The 18704-nt window shown below is 42.6% G+C and overlaps 3 protein-coding genes across 5 annotated transcripts; 2 read left to right on the top strand and 1 right to left on the bottom strand.

Annotated features, from left to right (window-relative positions):
- The first annotated feature begins 211 nt into the window (after positions 1–211).
- Positions 212–5118, top strand: kmt5aa (lysine methyltransferase 5Aa). Of its 2 annotated transcripts, XM_080847667.1 has the most exons (8): positions 212–320; positions 450–775; positions 1352–1472; positions 1821–2022; positions 2144–2231; positions 3737–3796; positions 3888–4078; positions 4308–5118. In XM_080847667.1, exons 2-8 carry the CDS (start codon positions 767–769, stop codon positions 4516–4518), a joined length of 882 nt encoding a protein of 293 aa, XP_080703793.1. In that variant the 5' UTR covers positions 212–320; positions 450–766; the 3' UTR covers positions 4519–5118. The 2 variants fall into 2 exon arrangements, with proteins under 2 accessions (XP_080703793.1, XP_080703792.1); XM_080847666.1 differs by having other exon boundaries at positions 242–775.
- Positions 5119–5675: 557 nt separating this feature from the next.
- Positions 5676–7483, top strand: snrnp35 (small nuclear ribonucleoprotein 35 (U11/U12)). The gene is made up of 2 exons (XM_080847769.1): positions 5676–5794; positions 6071–7483. The coding sequence occupies exon 2, from the start codon at positions 6091–6093 to the stop codon at positions 6934–6936; it is 846 nt and encodes a 281-aa protein (XP_080703895.1). The 5' UTR covers positions 5676–5794; positions 6071–6090; the 3' UTR covers positions 6937–7483.
- Positions 7105–18264, bottom strand: rilpl1 (Rab interacting lysosomal protein-like 1). 2 transcript variants are annotated; one of them, XM_080847127.1, is made up of 9 exons: positions 17702–18264; positions 16484–16634; positions 14173–14291; positions 13176–13427; positions 11422–11604; positions 10652–10806; positions 10384–10488; positions 9864–9951; positions 8696–8820 (listed from the first exon to the last, which is right to left on the bottom strand). In XM_080847127.1, the coding sequence occupies exons 1-9, from the start codon at positions 17987–17989 to the stop codon at positions 8815–8817; spliced, it is 1347 nt and encodes a 448-aa protein (XP_080703253.1). In that variant the 5' UTR covers positions 17990–18264; the 3' UTR covers positions 8696–8814. The 2 variants fall into 2 exon arrangements, with proteins under 2 accessions (XP_080703252.1, XP_080703253.1); XM_080847126.1 differs by lacking the exon at positions 9864–9951 and having other exon boundaries at positions 7105–8820.
- Between the last annotated feature and the right edge of the window lie 440 nt (positions 18265–18704).

Here is an 18704-nt window from a genome sequence, read left to right on the forward strand (position 1 = left end):
AAATCCCGTTTCTTTTTCGCCGTTGACGAACTATGGACCGTTTGTAGAGAAGACATCGTAGGGGCACTGTAGTTAAATCGAAGTAACCCTTCATTCTAAACGTATTTTTTAACTAAACGGATTCGAGAAGCAGCGCGCTTATCCCAGATCACGTGACTACACCGCCTTCTCCAGGAAATGACGTTAATTGTTTGGTCCTTTAGATGCTGATGCCAAGATGACTTTGGTTGAGCCATGCAAGTGAGGTCAAAAGCTTCGTGTGTCATTCATTCACATAAGTTCTGCATCATTTGTTTCTTTGAAAAGTAATATTAATCGGAGTAAGTATGTCAATTAATTATTACGGTTTGTATTTAAATTTGGCCAAATATTAGTAAAGTTTAACATTAAGCTTAAAAAGTTGATGCCTCAACTAGAAATTGCTTCCCCCTCTCCGGCTGCGCCCCCAGGTGGCCAATTGCGTCACTGCTGCTGATGTAAACATACCGTAGCTGTTCTTTAAATGTTCACATGCTCTCCACCCGTGAATGAGTTGAGCTGAGAACATGGCGGCATGAAAACCGTGAAAACTGTTACTACAACGGGATTCGAAACACAACCAATGAAAGCATCTCATCTGGGTTCAGAACATTGGAGAAGCTTTGTGGGATGTCTTCGTTCTATCCCTGGAATAAAGAAAACAGCAGCACAGAGGGCGTATTAAGCTAATAAAGTGAACCGGGACTCTTCTACTCCGGCGAAAAGGGCAGGGGAAAACAAGGCTGACATGAACGGGGTATGTGACATCACTTCGGACATTTAGCACTGGGATGTTAGTAATAGGCCTATTATGGACTGTGAGTTAGCTGGCTTGCTAATGTTGGCAGCTCGAACAGTGCTCAAACCTGTCCGCTGAGATTAACATTAACCAACTCTGATCTGACATGAGCCGCTTTTCACGCGTTTAGTTGTAAAAAAATAATAAAAATAAGCCTCTTTCTAGTATTGCATTGCCTTAAAAGTCTATTCATTCTCTTTGTTTTAACAGTCCTTTTCTATAGTGTTAAATGAAAATATCAAGCATCGTAAAGCCTAAACAATCATTTTATTGATGTGAAGGTGTTAGCCTTGGAGGCTTGAACCTCACAAAACTAGCTTGCTAGCTAACAATTAGCAAGTAATAATATGGCCCGGATGTTGTGGGCGTGTTTACAACTGTTCCTCAGGATGCGGATGGGCTTGAACAAGAGTATTTGTTTGATTTGCTGGTGTTTTAAACTATTTCTCGATAGTGTCATTTAAATAATTGGCCTTTATTAACTGTATTATTACATATCCGCTCTCATTGTGTCTTGTTTGGGTTTTCTTTCAGGACATTTTATGCAATGGACATTCTACCCTCCCTAATTACTTAATTCATTGCAACAGTAAAACATCACGCGAAGAAGTGGATATCATAGAGGGCAAGTCGCAAACGCAAGGAGAGTGTATAGGTAATATGTTTCTCATGCAACGCCTAGGACATATTCAATCCATGGCATTTTACCAGATTGTCATACCTTCTTGCTTAGTTATGTTTGCGAAGAATACTCGTAGAAGTACGAATATTTAAAGCATTTAAGTTGTTTTGTTCCTCACGTAAGACAAAATGCGAAATGACCCAGCTTTTGCTGAATTGGCTGTTGGTAGTGAATATGGCCAGTTAAGGTATCTAGTGACTTAATATAGAAAAACTGCTAATTATTTGACTATTTTGTTTAATATATGCCCACCAAGTTGGGTTGTCCACCTGAGACTTGCAGAATAAAACTCTTCATGACAATCCTTTTCTTGAACTGTAGGCAGAAGGCATGCCATTGTGAGCCCTGATTCGAGTGGGATAAATAAGGAACAGCATGAGGCATGGCCATGTGAAGGTGACAGGCTTCCACTACAATCATACCCCTCTGTGGATGTGACAACAGGTCAATACAGTTCCCGCTCCTTCAACCACAGCAGAGAGACACGCCGTAAAGTGAAAGTCAAGAAATCCTCCCAGAGAAGGTCGGGACAAAAACGGGATTTGTGCCCAAATTATCTAGTGTGGATGACTATGTAGACTGTGATCCATTATTCTGTACAGCGCTTCTGTTAAATATGTAAAACGTTTGTTCACTTCTTTCAGAGAAGAGAGGAAAAATACCACAAATCGCAAGGTCACAGACTATTTTCCTGTAAGGAGAAGTTCCAGGAAAAGCAAGTCTGAATTGGAGGTAAGGTAGATGTGAGTGTAAATATGTATGTTGCCTTTTATTATATTTGCATTTCTGTTGCCCGAAAAGTGGAAACAATGTTGTGAATGTTGTCTGTAGGTCTTGAAACGGTTTTATGTCTCAAGGCAGGGCTGTTTCCTATGAAGTATATCTCAACTATGTCAGCTATGTTATAGTTAAGGTATTTAACAGACACTTTTGTCTGAAGCGACTTATAAAACATTTGATTAAAAAAACTGTAAAAACAACAATGAGAGAATTTACGTAATAAGCAGATTGGAAGTAAATTCATGATTCATAATTTTGCACCCTATGTAGATATGAATATATCTATCTACAATATTCCATTCTGCTTATAGATCCCACTTAATCCTACACTGTACCTTCAAGGGTAGCCGTAGGTTACATCGTCCATAGCCCCTTATTTACAAAGTCATCAAGATATCAACTCAAAAATCTGGCACTCATAAGCAACCTGAAAATAATAGGATAAAAAGATGGCATTATACTGACAAGGGGGCAAATGGCCAAGTTTCTAGAACAAGTCAGACATGCTAAGGCTGTAAAAGAGCAAGGTGGGACTGTTGTTATGTTTGCACGTCAACACCTGGCCCTTTTCATGTACAGTAGCCTAACAATAAAGTTACAGTAGGCTATTTGTAACTTTAACAGGTTATCTACCAGCTGGCCAGATTTTAAAAAAAAAGAAAGAAGAAAAAAAAAAAAAAAAAAAAAAAGCAGCACGCTATAGAACTTATAAAAACAAGACTGTTCAATAAAGCCAGATTGTGCATGACTTTACTACCAAAAACATGCGTAAGACGGCAACATATGGGAGTAAATTCACAGTGATCTTAGGAGCTGATGATGTTCTTTACTTTTTACCATTCGCTCATTTAGCCTACATGCCAGCAGATCACGTTTTACAAAACGCTGACTTTAGATTTTAAAAGTGGTTGTAAACAACTCCCCATTTTAAATTAGCTAACATTTGGTAGTTTGAAAGTGGTTATTATCTTAGTTAATATGGCTACTAATGTGACAAGTTGATGTAACAACTAAGCATGGCGTTTAATACTTTAAGCCTGCTATCAAGCGAAATTTTACTTTATTTTGGGGGGGGGGGGGGATTATTATTGTTATTAATATTATTGTTTTTATTATTTATTATTATTGTTATTATTATTGTTATTAATATGCCATGTCTCCTCACATAGTATGTTTAAGTCAGATATCAGTAACTGAGATATAAGTGTCTTATAAATGATATATTCAATTGATAAGTAGTAAAAATCACTGATCACTATATTGCCTCTAAAGATTCACTAACTTTACTTTTACTCAGATAGACATGAAAGAAAACAAGTCTCACACATTCTCTGATAATTACTGAGGATAGACTATACATGTTGAAAATTGTGGAAAAAAAACTGTTTGGTTTTATTAACATGCAACAATTCCAATTTCAGTTAAATGTAACCTTCCGCTAATATTTTTCTCTCCAGTGTGAAGAAAAGAAGCATATAGATGAACTAATCTTGAAGGGGATTGAGAATGGCATGACGGTAACATTTACAAACTCACCTTCAACCACTTGCACTCAGTCACTGAAATCTGCTCGTCTAAGAGTGACATGTTGCAAATTTCTCCGCTCAGGTTCAGCACACAGAAGGTAAAGGACGAGGCGTGTTCGCTACGCAAAGTTTCCAGAAGGGGCAGTATGTGGTGGAATACTATGGCGACCTGTTACAAATTCCTGATGCCAAGCAAAGGGAAACTATGTATGCCCAGGACCCTTCCACTGGCTGCTATATGTACTACTTTCAGTATCTGAGTAAAACATACTGGTAAGTACTGGTTTGTCGCTCCAGAAAACACATCATTCATGCCTGCAGGATAACAGAGACTTCTGGAGTGTCACTATTAAGTTTTGACAGGTTGGTGAAATGACTCATTGTGCTAGCAGTTTCTGCACCAGAAGATAACCATCCCCACATCACCTTAGACTAGTGTCATGTTGATTTGTAGAAAAATCGCCTTTCTACAAATGAGAACCTTGTTCATCCTTTCTCTCAGTGTGGATGCCACTATTGAATCTGGCCGAATGGGAAGACTCATTAACCACAGCAGAAATGGCAACTGTCACACCAAACTCCACGACATCAACGGAATACCTCACCTCATCCTCGTAGCCTCCACAGACATCGACAAGGGCGAGGAGCTTCTCTACGACTATGGCGACCGCAGGAAGACATCCATCGCCGCTCACCCTTGGCTCAAACAATGAGTGGCCAGAAAGGGAATTCCCAACCCCTGGTTTCTTAATAGAGTTTTAAATGTAATTATTGCCTTAGGGGACAGAATGTTAGGGGATGGTGTGTTGGTGGGTAACAGCAACGCACTTAGATAAAGGTACATATTCAAAATGTCCTACATTATTACTTTTAAAATATTTATCCTGCTCCTAAGACCTGCTAGTTTGTTTGTTTTTTTTGACACATTTCTTTTGTACATTTTATATATGAGTAGATCAGTGCTTCCAAAGCATGCAGTGGTAGTCTAATGTTCTGCGTTTTTATAAACATTTTCTTAATCCAATCTGTAATACATGTTATACAGCAATAACAATGTCTGGTGTCCAAACATCAGTGAGATGCAGAGAGATGCAAGCAAAGCCTTTTAACAGCTTCACACAAACTGGAATGTCTTATCCACCTTTAACACAGCTGACTGGAGATGTGTGGCTCTTTTGGCTCTGTGTGTAGTGTCACAAATCTGAGTAAATCTTTAGCTCTTAACATAGAACACTGTTTGGTTCCAAAACCCTGCACCATGTGAAAGTATGTCGATGAATCTTTATGCTGGTGTAGAGGCATTAGTAAATAAAAAGATGTTTTTTTTTTTTTTTTAATGTAAGATGAGTTTTTTTCTTATGAATAATATTAACCTTTGAAGATAAACTACTAAGTGCATGCAATACCTAAACCCTCAAATAACAGTGTCATGGCACCATCCTTGGTCAAGCCAGAGAAATTATAACTTTTGTCACGGCAAAGAGTGGAAGATATACATGCTTCCATAACCTATTAATATCTAATTAATGACGAACACGTGAAGGTGTAGTTGAGAAGCAAGGAGTACGCCAAACACCTCCTTCAAGGGACTTGAGCCACATTCACCGAGCAAATGTCTTTTTTTGGCGAAAATCTCAATGCACAAGTTATACAAATGCCCGTTTGTAGGATTTACTGATGCTACAATATTACACGATAATATACATTTATAGACTAGGTTTCAACACAAAAGTTCTACATGCAAACGATCCAGTACTCGCACTACATGGGGGAACCAGCTGTTGTTATGTTTGTTTCTGCACGGAACCTAAAAAGGGACGGACACTTTACATTTCGACCAGACCATAGACATAAACATTCATGTCTGTGGACCGGACCCGTTGAGTTGGTTGTAGGTTCATAACATGACAACAAATTTGTCCGGTGATGTCTATCAGTAACAGCTCCAATTAGAGACGTTATAATTCTTCTGTTCAATTGCACCGTGCTGTAAGTACGCTTCCTGTTTAAACCGCATAGTTGGGACACAACGTTAGATAAATCCACTATCAGGCAATTTATCTAGCCACGCTGCCTTTTGAAGTGAAACTTCCTGTCTTTCAGGAATATTACCACGACAGATTCGCTTTGGTAGTTGTAGCCCTATACATGTCTATGGTTGTAGCCTTTAGTGTATGCACTTTTTAGATGTAATAATGATGGACACATTTGGGGTTTTCCTTGCCACTGTGTGACTCCTGTAACCTGGTGTGCATTGTCTGGTAGACTTTTCTGTGTTATAGACGATGAATGACTGGAGTCCTGTTGCGAAGGTGTATGCCCCACTGAAGGCTGGGAGTATAGATGGCACCGATGTGGAACCTCATGACCGCGCAGTCTGGCGTGCGATGCAGGCGCGCTATCGACCCAACAAGGGCGTTAGCGGAGACCCTCACCTCACCCTGTTCGTGGCCCGCCTACACCAGCACACCTCTGAGGAGAAGCTCCACCAGGTATTTTCCAAATACGGAGACATTCTCAAACTGCGTCTGGTGAGGGACGTCGTGACGGGCTTCTCCAAGGGATATGCCTTTGTGGAATACAAGGAGGAACGGGCGGTGAATCGTGCGCGGCGGGATGCGAACAAGTTGGTGGTGGACCAGCACGAACTGTTTATAGACTTTGAACAAGAGAGAACGCTCAAGGGATGGATCCCAAGGCGCTTGGGGGGAGGCCTTGGGGGCAGAAAGGAGTCTGGTCAGCTGAGGTTTGGTGGAAGAGACAGACCCTTCCGGAAACCAATCAACCTGCCTCCAACTTTCAACCAGGACAGACCAGCTGAGAGAAGATGGGAGAGAGGAGGTGAGAGAGAAGACTGGATTAAGGATAGACACAGAGGGGCTTCACCAGGCAGAGACTCTGGGTCTATGGAGAGGAGAGAAGAGCGAGAGAGGGGCATGGGAAGAAGAGAGGAGCAAGACAGAGGGATGGACAAAAGAGAGGAGAGGGGGGCGAGCTACAGAGACAAAGACCACTATAGAGACAGGAGGGATGATAGACGACAGAGGGATGACCGTTTTGAAAGAGATTCAAAAAGAAGAAGAGATGAGAAACATTACGTGGAAAAACACAGAGGAGACGAGAGGAGATAATCCAAATAAAAAATATGGTGATCTTGAAGCCTTCAGCTCCTTTTCCGAAAGAGTCTTTAGGAATTTTTGCCATGTTACAATCTCCTAGGATTTCAGATGGCCACGGGCCACATAGGTGTGTGGGAGTATCTTTTATGCCTTAAAAACTGAAACAGGATACAAGCAGAATACAAACATCAAGCTGGACATTTCTGTAACTTTAATTTCTATTGGAGCATTGTAACCACTTTTAAAGTACAAGTAGATATGTGACCGTGTTATGTTATAATATGATGGGTTGTTGTTGGATTTATTCACAAAGATAGAAGTGAATTAAAAAAATATTTTCTCCCAAAAAATTCCCACTCTCACATATATTGGTAAAATAAAAAGATGCCAGAACAGTATAAAGAAGTATATCTACCTTGGGGAATGGGTCTGTGACAAGTCTTAGCCTTTTGTTTATCTAAGCTCTAAAACATGCTTTTTAGCAGTGGTTTCAGCAGTTTATAGTCTTCTATTCCTTTATAGTATATCTTAATAAAAGAGAAAGCTGCATGTTGCAAAATGTTTTGTGCTTTCTGTGTGACACTTTCTCTACTTAATGGAGCTGATGCACTAACATCCACAAAGGGATAACATAGCTGATGGATCAATGCCAGCAGTTGTCAAGTGCTAAGTATCTTAAATAAAAACTAAAACAATAAAAAAAAAAATCTGTCCAATTCCCTTCAATGCCAGAGTACACTGACTTTGATTAGAAGTTGCTGAGCAATATTGTGAGAGAACCAATTAGACATGAGCTTTAAGTTAAGCAAGGACTTCATGTTACTTTATTCCAGAAGAACCCACTACATGTTGGCATTACATGTTCTCTTCTTGAATCCTTCAGATGCTTTCATCTTAAGTTTCAAGCGCTCTCAGCCTTTCATCGACCAGGGTTAAACACACACACACACACACACACATACACTCCAATGAGCCTATTAAATATTAATATATCCACTTTCAATATGTGTTTTCATTTCATTGTACACAGATCGCAAAAAGATCTTCTTTAAAAATGCTTCTCTACATGGTAAGTAAACCCTTGTGAGGTTGCCATTTTGCCCTCACTGGCTGTGCTTCGAGGCACAGTTGACGAACCATAAAAACTTCACTTGTATTTGTATTCCCTTATATATTCCTCTTCAAGCTCCAAAGACATCTGTGAATGCAAGTTTCCAAACTCGTTGAGCATATTCTGGTCTGCCTTACCTACAAATCCAACCTTATGTTTTTCTCTTTCCATCCGCCATAACACACACAGTCCACTTGTCTCTCCTGTGTTGGGTGTCTTTCACACACCTACATGCTAAAACAGGCCTAACAGTCTCGTTTTTTTCAAGTTTTCTTTTTCAAGGTGCCTCATTCCAGTTTGTTCTGGGAAAACCACATCACACATGCTGATGAGCAGCATTTACACACACACACACACACACACAAAGCAGAACTCTCCCCCCCGAAACGTAACTCCACAAACCTCTCACCTAAACGTTGCCAGTTTTGGGTCAAGGATGATGCTCACAAGCTGAGAGGGGTTGTCAGGAGTGTGATGGTACTGGGTAATACTTGGTTGTGTTTCTTTGTTGTTTTTTTGTTTCAGGTGGCACTGTTATGAGCCAAAGGGGTACAAGATTCCCTCTGCATGGCTGCCATCCAGTGGCTCTGTGGGCTGTTTGCAGGAAGCAGCGAAGGTCTGGTGAGAGCATCCTAAGCGGGTGTTAGTGGAGTACTTCCTGGGAATCCATGTGCTGGAGTGCTTCCTGTGCCTGCTCTGTGTATGGCTCCACCCCTCCGCCCCAGGGACCGCCCACTTCCTGTCCAGGCTGTTGTCCACTGCGGCGTTTGGAGAACAGACTAAACCTTCATGAGAGAATGAGAGAAGGAATAGAAGACAGAGAGGGAGAAAAAGATAGAGGGAGAAAGGGCCGTTATGAGTGAAGTTCAATTCTGTAAATCTTTTACAACAAGAAAAGGCATCAGAAAACAAATTAATACAACATGACATCTCAAAATTAGCTAAAATAAATACATTGTTTTACATAAACACACCTGCTGCTAAAAGGCCATTCAAATAGTTTACATTGTGTGTATGGTAAGCTCAAGGTACTGTCTAGAAATAGACATGGTCGATAATCAGATGCTATAACGATGTGATGACTCGTCAGTAGTGTGGTTTCTCCTTAGAGGTGGTGATGTCATATTAAATAAAGCTTCATGAGCTGGAATTGATCACTTTAAAGGGAAAAGGAAACATCCGCTTTTTGTCTTCTCTGAGACATCGTCCTTGGGAACATATATTTTGTTTCTAGAATGAAACTTAATTATCTGGTCTACCAGCCAATCAGAACTTGCATGAGAAGTGAGACTTGTCATGCCAAATGTCACATGAGAGAATAGCACACGCCATCTAAGGCAAAGATCGCCTCTGCGTGTTTTATGACAGACTGAGAATGTTTTACATCCTGAAATGACGTCCATTCTCTTTCTCTCTCCTTCAAGCGAATGACAACCCTGCTAACTCCCATCATACCAGCTCATATTGCTCAGGAGAATCACCAGTTCACCTCCTACTCTACCGCCTGAGGCTGAAGCGTTGGGCACAGTGTGAGTGAGGAGTGAATCACTGTTATAGGGGAGAGGGGTTGAAGAGGAGCTATGGGAGGGCTAGCAGGTGGTGAGAAGGCGATGAGGAGGCAAATAGGTTTTTATTCTGACTGGATGATTCCAATGATCCCTATAAAAGTATAGATGCAGAGGCAAATATAGCACCACAATCAGCCAATCAGAATGCACAGTTCAATTATGTGTTTCAGAGTTGGGGGGTGGGGGGTAGTGACGGGGGCGCATGCAGCACATGCAGAATCACATGTTAAAAACGGAATACAAGGGGAGGGTGGTCATACAAGAGACATAAGCCGTCTGATTGGCTGTAAAGTGGGGTCATCTGGAATCAGGCCAGCCGCCACCATCGGCATGATGGCTGTAAAAATCCTGTCACAGAGAGGCACACACACACAAAGGTCAGAGGTCATCTTCAGCTCCTCACACACACCCTATTACCCCTGCTGCCTCTATAGTAGCTATGGTAGCCCAGTAATACTATCAGGGCTTCATGGACTCATGGAGTTTAGCATATTGTTACAGTGTGCCAGACAAAATCACTCAAAAGCTACAGCTTGCTATTTCAGCAAGACTCAATCTTTTCGAAGTTATGAAACCCTGACTGGTCATGGCGCAGGGAAAGTGTGATTGGCCAGTGTGTTGCAATGATGTGAAGTGAGCATTGTACTCAAGGTAGGCTACATGGACTGTGTGTGAATTGCTACCACTGGTGTGTGTGTGTGCTAATGCGTGTGTGTGTGCATGTTTGAGTATGTGTAGCATGCATGCGGCAGGCTTCCGCTAATTAAGTCAGACACATACAGGCGTTTGATCCCAGACTCCGGCTGAGCAGTGGGGCGAGGGCGTGGCCTCATCAGGAAGGCTGTGTCTGCAGGGGGTGGGCCAACTTCTTCCTCCTGCTCCTCACTGTGGAGAGAAAGAAAAAAAACAGGAACCGTCACTTATCAGATGACAGGAAATATCACTCATCCCATGCTAAATGTACTTCTGCTTTCCAAATGATTTCTCTCTAAACTGTGGCAAAAAAATATTTGATGGGTGTAGTAATGAGTGAGGGGACTGTGTTTGCCTTTTGTAGTAGGCCATCTCCTCCTGCAGCATGAAGACTTTGGCTTTCAGCTCGTTCCTCTCGTGCAGGACGTCTCGGAGCTCCTGAAGTGTGAAGCGGGGGCGGTTGGGGTCTTTGAGGTCCAAATTTGCTGTGTCCTCATCACACAGCGCCTCCTGCAGGTCAAAAGTGATGCAGTCAGTTACACCCAGCAGACAACAGGTTACGTGTGTGAGTGACTTATCACCAATCAGCCTGGGTCAAAGCAGCTTTAGGACAGTTCACACAGCTAGGTCAAATTCAGTTTACAGTGGATGTTGCAAAGACACTCTCACACACACACACAAACAATTCAAACTCTACTCACGTATTAATTTTAAGCTAAATGTCAATCATCTCAAATGCTCAATAGCTGGATTTAGTTCTCCATCAACCCTAAAGATTGTCAGACCATAAGAACTGTTTAACTGTGTTAATATACCATGCGAAGACTGAGGAGCAGAAGAGGATGGTAATTCTGCTGAAGCCTAGCCGATGGCCTGTTGTCCCAACAAAACCATACCCGTTCAAACCAACACCAACCAACAAGTGTACAACAGAACACATGCAGGCAAGAGTACGGAAACAGGATACACACACCATGCCAAACCAACAAATCCAAACACTCAAATGTAGAACTGTTGTTCTAGAAGTATATAGCTTCATGTTATAAACTCTTGTTAGTTTTGTCCGAGACCACTCAGAGAACACTCAATTGACCATTGAGAAACGAATGCGTTCCTCAGCGTTACCCATAGCAACACTGCTTCCTCCTCATCATCATCATCATCCTCCTCCTCATCACGCCCCTCTGCATATAAGGAAGCTTGGGGATAGAGAGGGAGCAAATGCTCATCAGACCCAGTCCCTCCCAGAGGGAGGTCAGACCATAGGCCATGTCTTCGAGAGGCCAGTGGGGCAGGCCCATCAGACCGCTGGGGGTAGAGATTAAGAGAGGCTTAAGAGATGCTTGGACAAGGGTAAGGGTAAACTTTCACCACACCACACCTTAACACTGTAATGTACTGTAATGACCTGTGATGACAATGACTGAATTTAGTATAAAATGGCACAGATGCTTGAAGAAGATAATGGCTTAAGTGTTTTCCTTTAGGGTCATTTACCATGACCTCCACCTGAACCTCCTTCTGACAGTTCTTCAAGGATTTTTTGCTGACCTCTCCAATGAACTAATTGTCTCTAACAGCTAAAGCTCAAAATCATACTTCTAACTAATGTCTGTGCAATAAATCTGTACTTTTATTATTTATATGTTTTAGTGTTTCAATTACTATCGTTTCACAAAATACAAAACATTTGACCTAAACATACAGTTTAGAGGCATTTGTGATTTTTCCCTCAGCAATAAAGAAAAGTGTGCCCAAGTTTTTTCCCATTTGTTATTACACCTGAGTAGAACAACTGCTGGACGTCAGAAGGTATCCAAAGGTTAACAAGAGCTGTAAAAAATATGTCTAAGCTTTAGGCAAGAGAGAAATTTCATAGACATTCGTTTTGGTATACATACAATTGACATATACTGGACATGTATGTGCATGATGTATGTGCAAACCACTGGATCCCATTATTAACAAATAAGTGATATGTCGACAACCCTGCATAGATTTATTACATAAGAACAGAGTAACTGAACTTCTGCGTAAGGCCAAAACAGCAAAAGTCTATTTTCCTGTTAGCAATGAGTCCTTCCGAGGTAAACTTATTTCGCTATCCATCAATAGTAATAACTTTGGTACCCAACACATTGCTCAGAGCTATAACTGACACGTTAGTCGCCTCACATCAGCGGTTCCATTCCAGACACAAAAGCAGGCCCAGTAGTCTCTCGCTCCCTGGCTTCCTGGCTGAGGTCATGGGTATGAGTTGCAGTCTCTGGCCTGGGCTAAATATAACCATAACTTCACCCTACTTCCAGTCAGGACATAACTACACGCTGGGACACTCCACATCACTCTGCAAATGCACACACACAGCAACAGCACTGAAAGATGTTGAATCTAATAGTGGTCTGTAAACCAAACATAGAGTAGTCAAAAACCTTCATTGTGGTGCTTTGTTTATATTACACCTATGAACTTATATTTACTCATACTTCAAAATGTGACTTACTGCTCAGCCCTAGGTTGCAGCCCTAACAACCACATACAGAAAACAGCCATTTCAATTTGCAACAACCTTTACATGAAACATAACCAGCCAAATCTTTCCCTTTGACATTAGATCATTCTTTGATCACTGTCTAAGACATAGTATTCATGTGCTGATAACATCTCTGTATGGTATTCATAGCAATAAGCATAATCAGGTAGGGGTACCCAAGTAAAGAAGAAATCTGTGAACATAAAACTGCAGTGCTTGTTGCTGTTTTTGTTATCTGTACTTCTGTGATTTGTACCTGTTCTAGGGCTGAACGATTAATTGCATTTGCGATAAGATAAGTCTGCTAAGTCTCACCTGTGCCATCTGTGCCACTGCTAAGTCTCACCTGTGCCATCTGCGCCACTGGCTCCTGGGGAAGCTCCTCCTGCACAGGTCCAGCCTCCCGGGCGCCCTTAAGACGCTCTCGGAGGCGGGCCACTTCCTGGCGTAGGGCGGCAAGCTCCTGCCCCCGGGCCTGGCCCGACGCCTCCAGCTCCACCTTCTGCTCGATCAGAGCCTTGCCCTGCGCCTCCACCACGCTCATCTTGTGCCGCAGGTCGTGGTTGATCTTCATCAGACGGTTCTGCTGCTGCTGGAGCTGAGAGGGGAGGGGGAAAAGCACGGGCGTCAGGAGAAAAATATATAGCGACAGGGTCAACCCAAGCCAAACGGGACAATTTAAGGATATTTCCCCACTCGACCGTCTCAGATTTGGCTGAAAAAATTCAAGGTTGTTCATACACTTCCTAATAGGTACAGTCCCATATATTAGCTCACTACTCCCAACAGTTTTGTCACAAAAAGATGTTTTATGGGAGAGGGGGTGCCTGTACTTAAGACGCTTTTTTAGCAGCGTTTTCTGAAGAGCCATTTTAAAATTGCTATAACTACAAAAGTATTTAAGCTAGCTCCTTAAAACTTTCTAGGCTTTAAGTATGATACCATTGGACTAAACCTATTAAGAAGTGTATGAACAACCTTGATTTTTATCAGCCAAATCTGAGACGGTCGAGTGGGAGCCATTGTCCCGTTTGGCGTGGAATGACCCGACAATCAATACAAAATGATTACAAAAATGAATCAATTATTATTGATTAATCAATCATACTGTCTGATTTAAAATGTTACACTTCTAAAACACTTCTAGAACACTGTGATGGCATGCGTTAAATTACTGAGTGAGCAAGTATTACAAAGGAATCTGTGTGTGTCATTCTACTATTATACTGAGATTCACTGAATTCTGAAACCAATGTTGCTTTGAATCTTGAAAGCTGTTTTGCTGGGATTACATATTCAGGGTGTCTTAATGTCACACAGTTTGTGAATAGTGAGTGCCTCACAGCTTCGACGTCTTCGCTCTTGAGCGTCAGCTCTCGGTCCCTGGCCCGGATCTCGTCCCTCTGCTTGTCCACCACTTCCTTTAGCTTCTTCATCACCTGACGCTCCCGCTCCGACATCCCTGAAAAACAAAAACCTCTCTTTTGAAGATTACCTCATGACTCACGCAACTACACATGGGATAAGAACATTGGACACGGGATAAACACAATGGGATTATATGGCCCTGACCTTCAGACACTTCAACAACATCAATGTGATAAAGCATTCCAGAAGTACAGGTGAGGTTTAGCAATTCAGTGGTTCAGTGCAGTACTTATTGATATATACATGGGCCTGTCTTTAACACTCTGATATGCTTGGTAAACTATAGTAGTCTTCCAGAGGAGGCAAAGACAGCAATATATACCAAGAGAACTGTATACCCTCAAAGAGAACCAACATCCATTTGGGAGAGAACCCTCCACAGATACCAGGAGGCTGTTCCAAGTAGGTTGTTTACTGACAAACCTGTGTCTATTATTCTATTTTACCACTTACTCTGAGTTAACCTACTCCGAGGTGACTGGAAAACTAGATCTGCACCTGACTAGGGCCAGAGCTGCTTTTTGGCTCTACTCTAAATCAGTCGTTGTCCATTCAGTCTCATGTGTGAGTGATTCAGTCTCAGGAGTCTCTCAAGGGAGGCAGACATCTCACCACCACACTCACTGACTCATTTCAAACTCCTCTGGACTGCTCTGGGGATAATGTCTGTGGTAAACCACGCTATTTTTATATCACCACTTTAGCTCTACGTCCTTGTAAGACTAGTCTGGTTGAAGTTACAAATCATGTTTCTGCCTATAATCTCACGGAAGGGTGGGAAAATCAAACAAACTCCATCCGACTGCTGCAGCAAATTGCTATGCATGCTGTGCCTGTTAAGTCGTTAGCCTTGTCAGCTGAATTAGTGTTCCCTGACTGAGTATGGCTAATCCTGCTAACATTCAATGATGAAACTAGTCTGACAACTCTAATGTATATCTGAGGTGGGCTTCACTAGCCTTGGATTGAAACAGACACTGAAAGAAACAAAAAAGCGAACAAGCGTAAGTGTGTGAACTGTCACAAGGCAAAACTAGCAGGGAGGAGATTGGAAAAGAGGGAAAATATATTGGCCTGCATCCTCAGAAAGCAAGAGATAGATAGACAGACAGAGAGAGAGAGAGAGAAAGAGAGAGAGAGAGAGAGAGCTGTGCTGCTAAACTACGCCAGCCTCTGGCCCCACCTGTCAGGTGGTGTACATAAACACCAGTGGAATACTGATGCACTACTGCGGTTGCACTCACAGTGCAGCTGGCCAAGTCTGAGTTCCTGTCCAGCCTACTCAGAAGCACATGTGTCTCTCTCTGTGTGTGTGTGTGTGTGTGTGTGTGTGTGTGTGTGTGTGTGTGTGTGTGTGTGTGTGTGTGTGTGTGTGTGTGTGTGTGTGTGTGTGTGTGTGTGTGTGTGTGTGTGTGTGTGTGTGTGTGTGTGTGTGTGTGTGTGTGTGTGTGTGTGTGTGTGTGTGTGTGTGTGTGTGTGTGTGTGTGTGTGTGTGTGTGTGTGTGTGTGTGTGTGTGTGTGTGTGTGTGTGTGTGTGTGTGCGCGTGCGCGCGTGCGCGCGTGCGTGCGTGAGGAAGAGAGAGGCTGGCAGCTGAACGGTTGTGAGTGTGAGCTCACAGAAACAGAGTGTTGCCTGTGTGTACAGATTACGTACAGGTTTATGATTGGGTATGTCTGTGGTAGCACTGTGCATTTGTGTACATGCGTGTGTTTCTGTGTGTGTGTCTTTGCGCACAGCAGCTTATTAACATTTGAGCATGTGTGTGTGTGTGTGTGTATATGTGTGTTGGAGACTGAGGGTTCTCTGTGCCTGTGGCAGAAGTGCCCATGTAGTAATGGTTCCTGGCCAAGCTTCAGTCAGAGAGAAGGCTTCCATTGTGTTTGTGCAAAAGAGAGAGAGAGAGAGAGAGACAGGGCGGGTTGATAGGACTGGTTTGGGGGTAGGCAAAGGTCACTCTGGACCTACAGACACATACTGCCATGAAGCGGTAAGCTGCCCCTAGTCTAATATCATTCACACACCTTCCCTTTCTGATTTAAATGTAAATATATACAGAATTGTGTTTCCATGACACTGTGATATTCTTGCTTTGAAGAACCAATTACTCACCTAAAGAGCCTCTAATAATTGTATCATCTTCAGATTTTACCCACTAGATAAACAACATTGTATTTCCAGAGCATCTGTAGCCCGCTCAAAAGAAGCTGATTGATGTGGGGATATACCTTCCTGCCTCTGAAGATCCTCCTCTGTCATTGGACAGTCTTTGATGGACATGTTGCCGAGGAGGGCCTTGTTTTCCTCCTGCAGCTGAGAGATCTGAGACAGCAGGTCCTGCGCCTCACCTCTCCACACATCCTCCACCAGCTCCAGCTCCTGAACACACACACACACACACACACACACACACACACACACACACACACACACACACACACACACACACACACACACACACACACGGTATTCATGTGCACACACGTGCACGAACACACACACATACAGACAGAGAGGGCATATTATCACACTATCAATGAGAGGTTAATCCATCAAATTAAAATAACCGCCTAACAGCTAACCTTAGCCATGCAGGTTCAGTCTTGCCAGCTTCAATACGCAGTGACGATGCAATGGGTGACTGATAGGGACGACAGACATACCGACAATAAGCAGATATGTGTTGTTGAGTCAGTTGTATGAGCCCACTGATCTTAGTGATGAAGGGTAAGGCTCCGGCAGCCTACTGAATGTGAGTGGACAATGATTTTTTTAATAGAAATGTGCAACTTTTAACTACCAGTTCAGTAACTATGCACAGATTTGTTGTTTGTGAGTTTGTGAGTGGTGCTTTCATTATAAAATACTGCCAGTCACTACTCTTTCAAGTGAGGTTGGCATTTCCTGAGAACACAAACTGCTTCCTCTCTCAGCTGAATACTAGTTATAGCGCCCTCACCCTGGCACAATACCCATCCCAGCTACCAACCCTACGACAAGTGAAAAGCTTATTGTCATACCGGACCTTGAAAAACAGGTTACAGTCCAAGAGTTCCGTAATCGACAGTCGAGGTGTCCCTACGGTTATATTTCAGTTTGTCTAATTAAATATAACTCCTGTTCATATCTAGCATAATAGGACACAATTGTGTAGACAGAATGTCCTAATGAAGGACGCTGTATTTGGCCCTGGGGATAGGCCTAACCTCGAAACGTAATGAAGGGTCCAATTGCTCATGACCTAGTTTAGAGTGGGTCAGTCACATCCTCATATCCTCCTACTAACAAAAATTGCCCCAAGCACTGCTCTGTTCGAGTTGACCTCGCATGAAAGTTGGAGCTGTAGTCTACCAAGAATAAACTGGGTTGCAATTGTGGTACTTCCCCCATTACGTCGTTTTACCATAACAATCCTTTAGATACATACGATACGTGCTGACTGTTACCTTTTTGTGTTTTTTTTCTTTCTCTAATCTGTCCATCCGGTCCAGGCGCAGTTTATCCAGCTCCAGTCGCAGCTCCTCCATCTCTGGGGTAAGGCTGTTACGGCTGACCAGCACCTCTAGGATCTCTAGAACCCGTACAACTTTGGGCATGAGCCGTGAGAGGACCTCACAGCCATACTGATCAATAATGCGCTCAAACTCCTGGCCGACTATTGCCGCAATGTCATACACGTCCATCACAGTCAGGTCGGCCACATTCTTATCCAGCGCTGTTCCAAAATCTTCCATGATGACAGACTGCCTCCGCTCGCAGTCGCTTCCACCGCCCAGATTCCCCACGCCACGGGCGGATAGAAGTTCCTTCCTTTCCAGCGAGGCAAACTTTCCCTTCCTAGCTAAAACAACGAGCTAAGCCTAAAGTAGATTACGCCGAAATCTCTTACGCACACAGCTGTCCCCTCTGCAGACTTCCATTGGCCATTCGGTCGGTTATTTTAGATAAATCTGATGATAATAACAACTGCCCCATTACAGTCCCCTCGCTACAGCCCTGATTCTTTGGTCAGATTTCGCCAGCCACTGCGCATGTCAGAATAGCTGACAGCTGATGTCGCTACAACCTGGATAGAATTCAAAATTGTTGTAGCTAATTATATCAGCATGATATTTGATTAACACGGATGACGCGGTCAGGTGTCTTTGTATTCTCTGAGTAACAACAAGGTTTTATGTCTAAAAATATAATGCTTTGCGTTTTAGGCGTTCACAAGCCTATATAGGGCCTATGGCATAGGACTATACAGACCATCACAACACTTCAAAAAGTACAGTAGAACTTTATTGACCCATTTCAGTAATCAATCCATGATAAACATCGGCACATTGTGCACAGAACAGACTTATTTGTATCACGGCCCCCCTTAGAATTAGCGACAGTGTAGTGACAAAATGCTAAAAAAAAAATTAAAAAAAAACATTTTTTAATTTAACAGATTTGGACATA

The sequence above is a fragment of the Sprattus sprattus genome (genome assembly GCF_963457725.1).
Source record: "Sprattus sprattus genome assembly, chromosome: 11".
NCBI classification, from domain to species: Eukaryota; Metazoa; Chordata; class Actinopteri; order Clupeiformes; family Clupeidae; genus Sprattus; species Sprattus sprattus.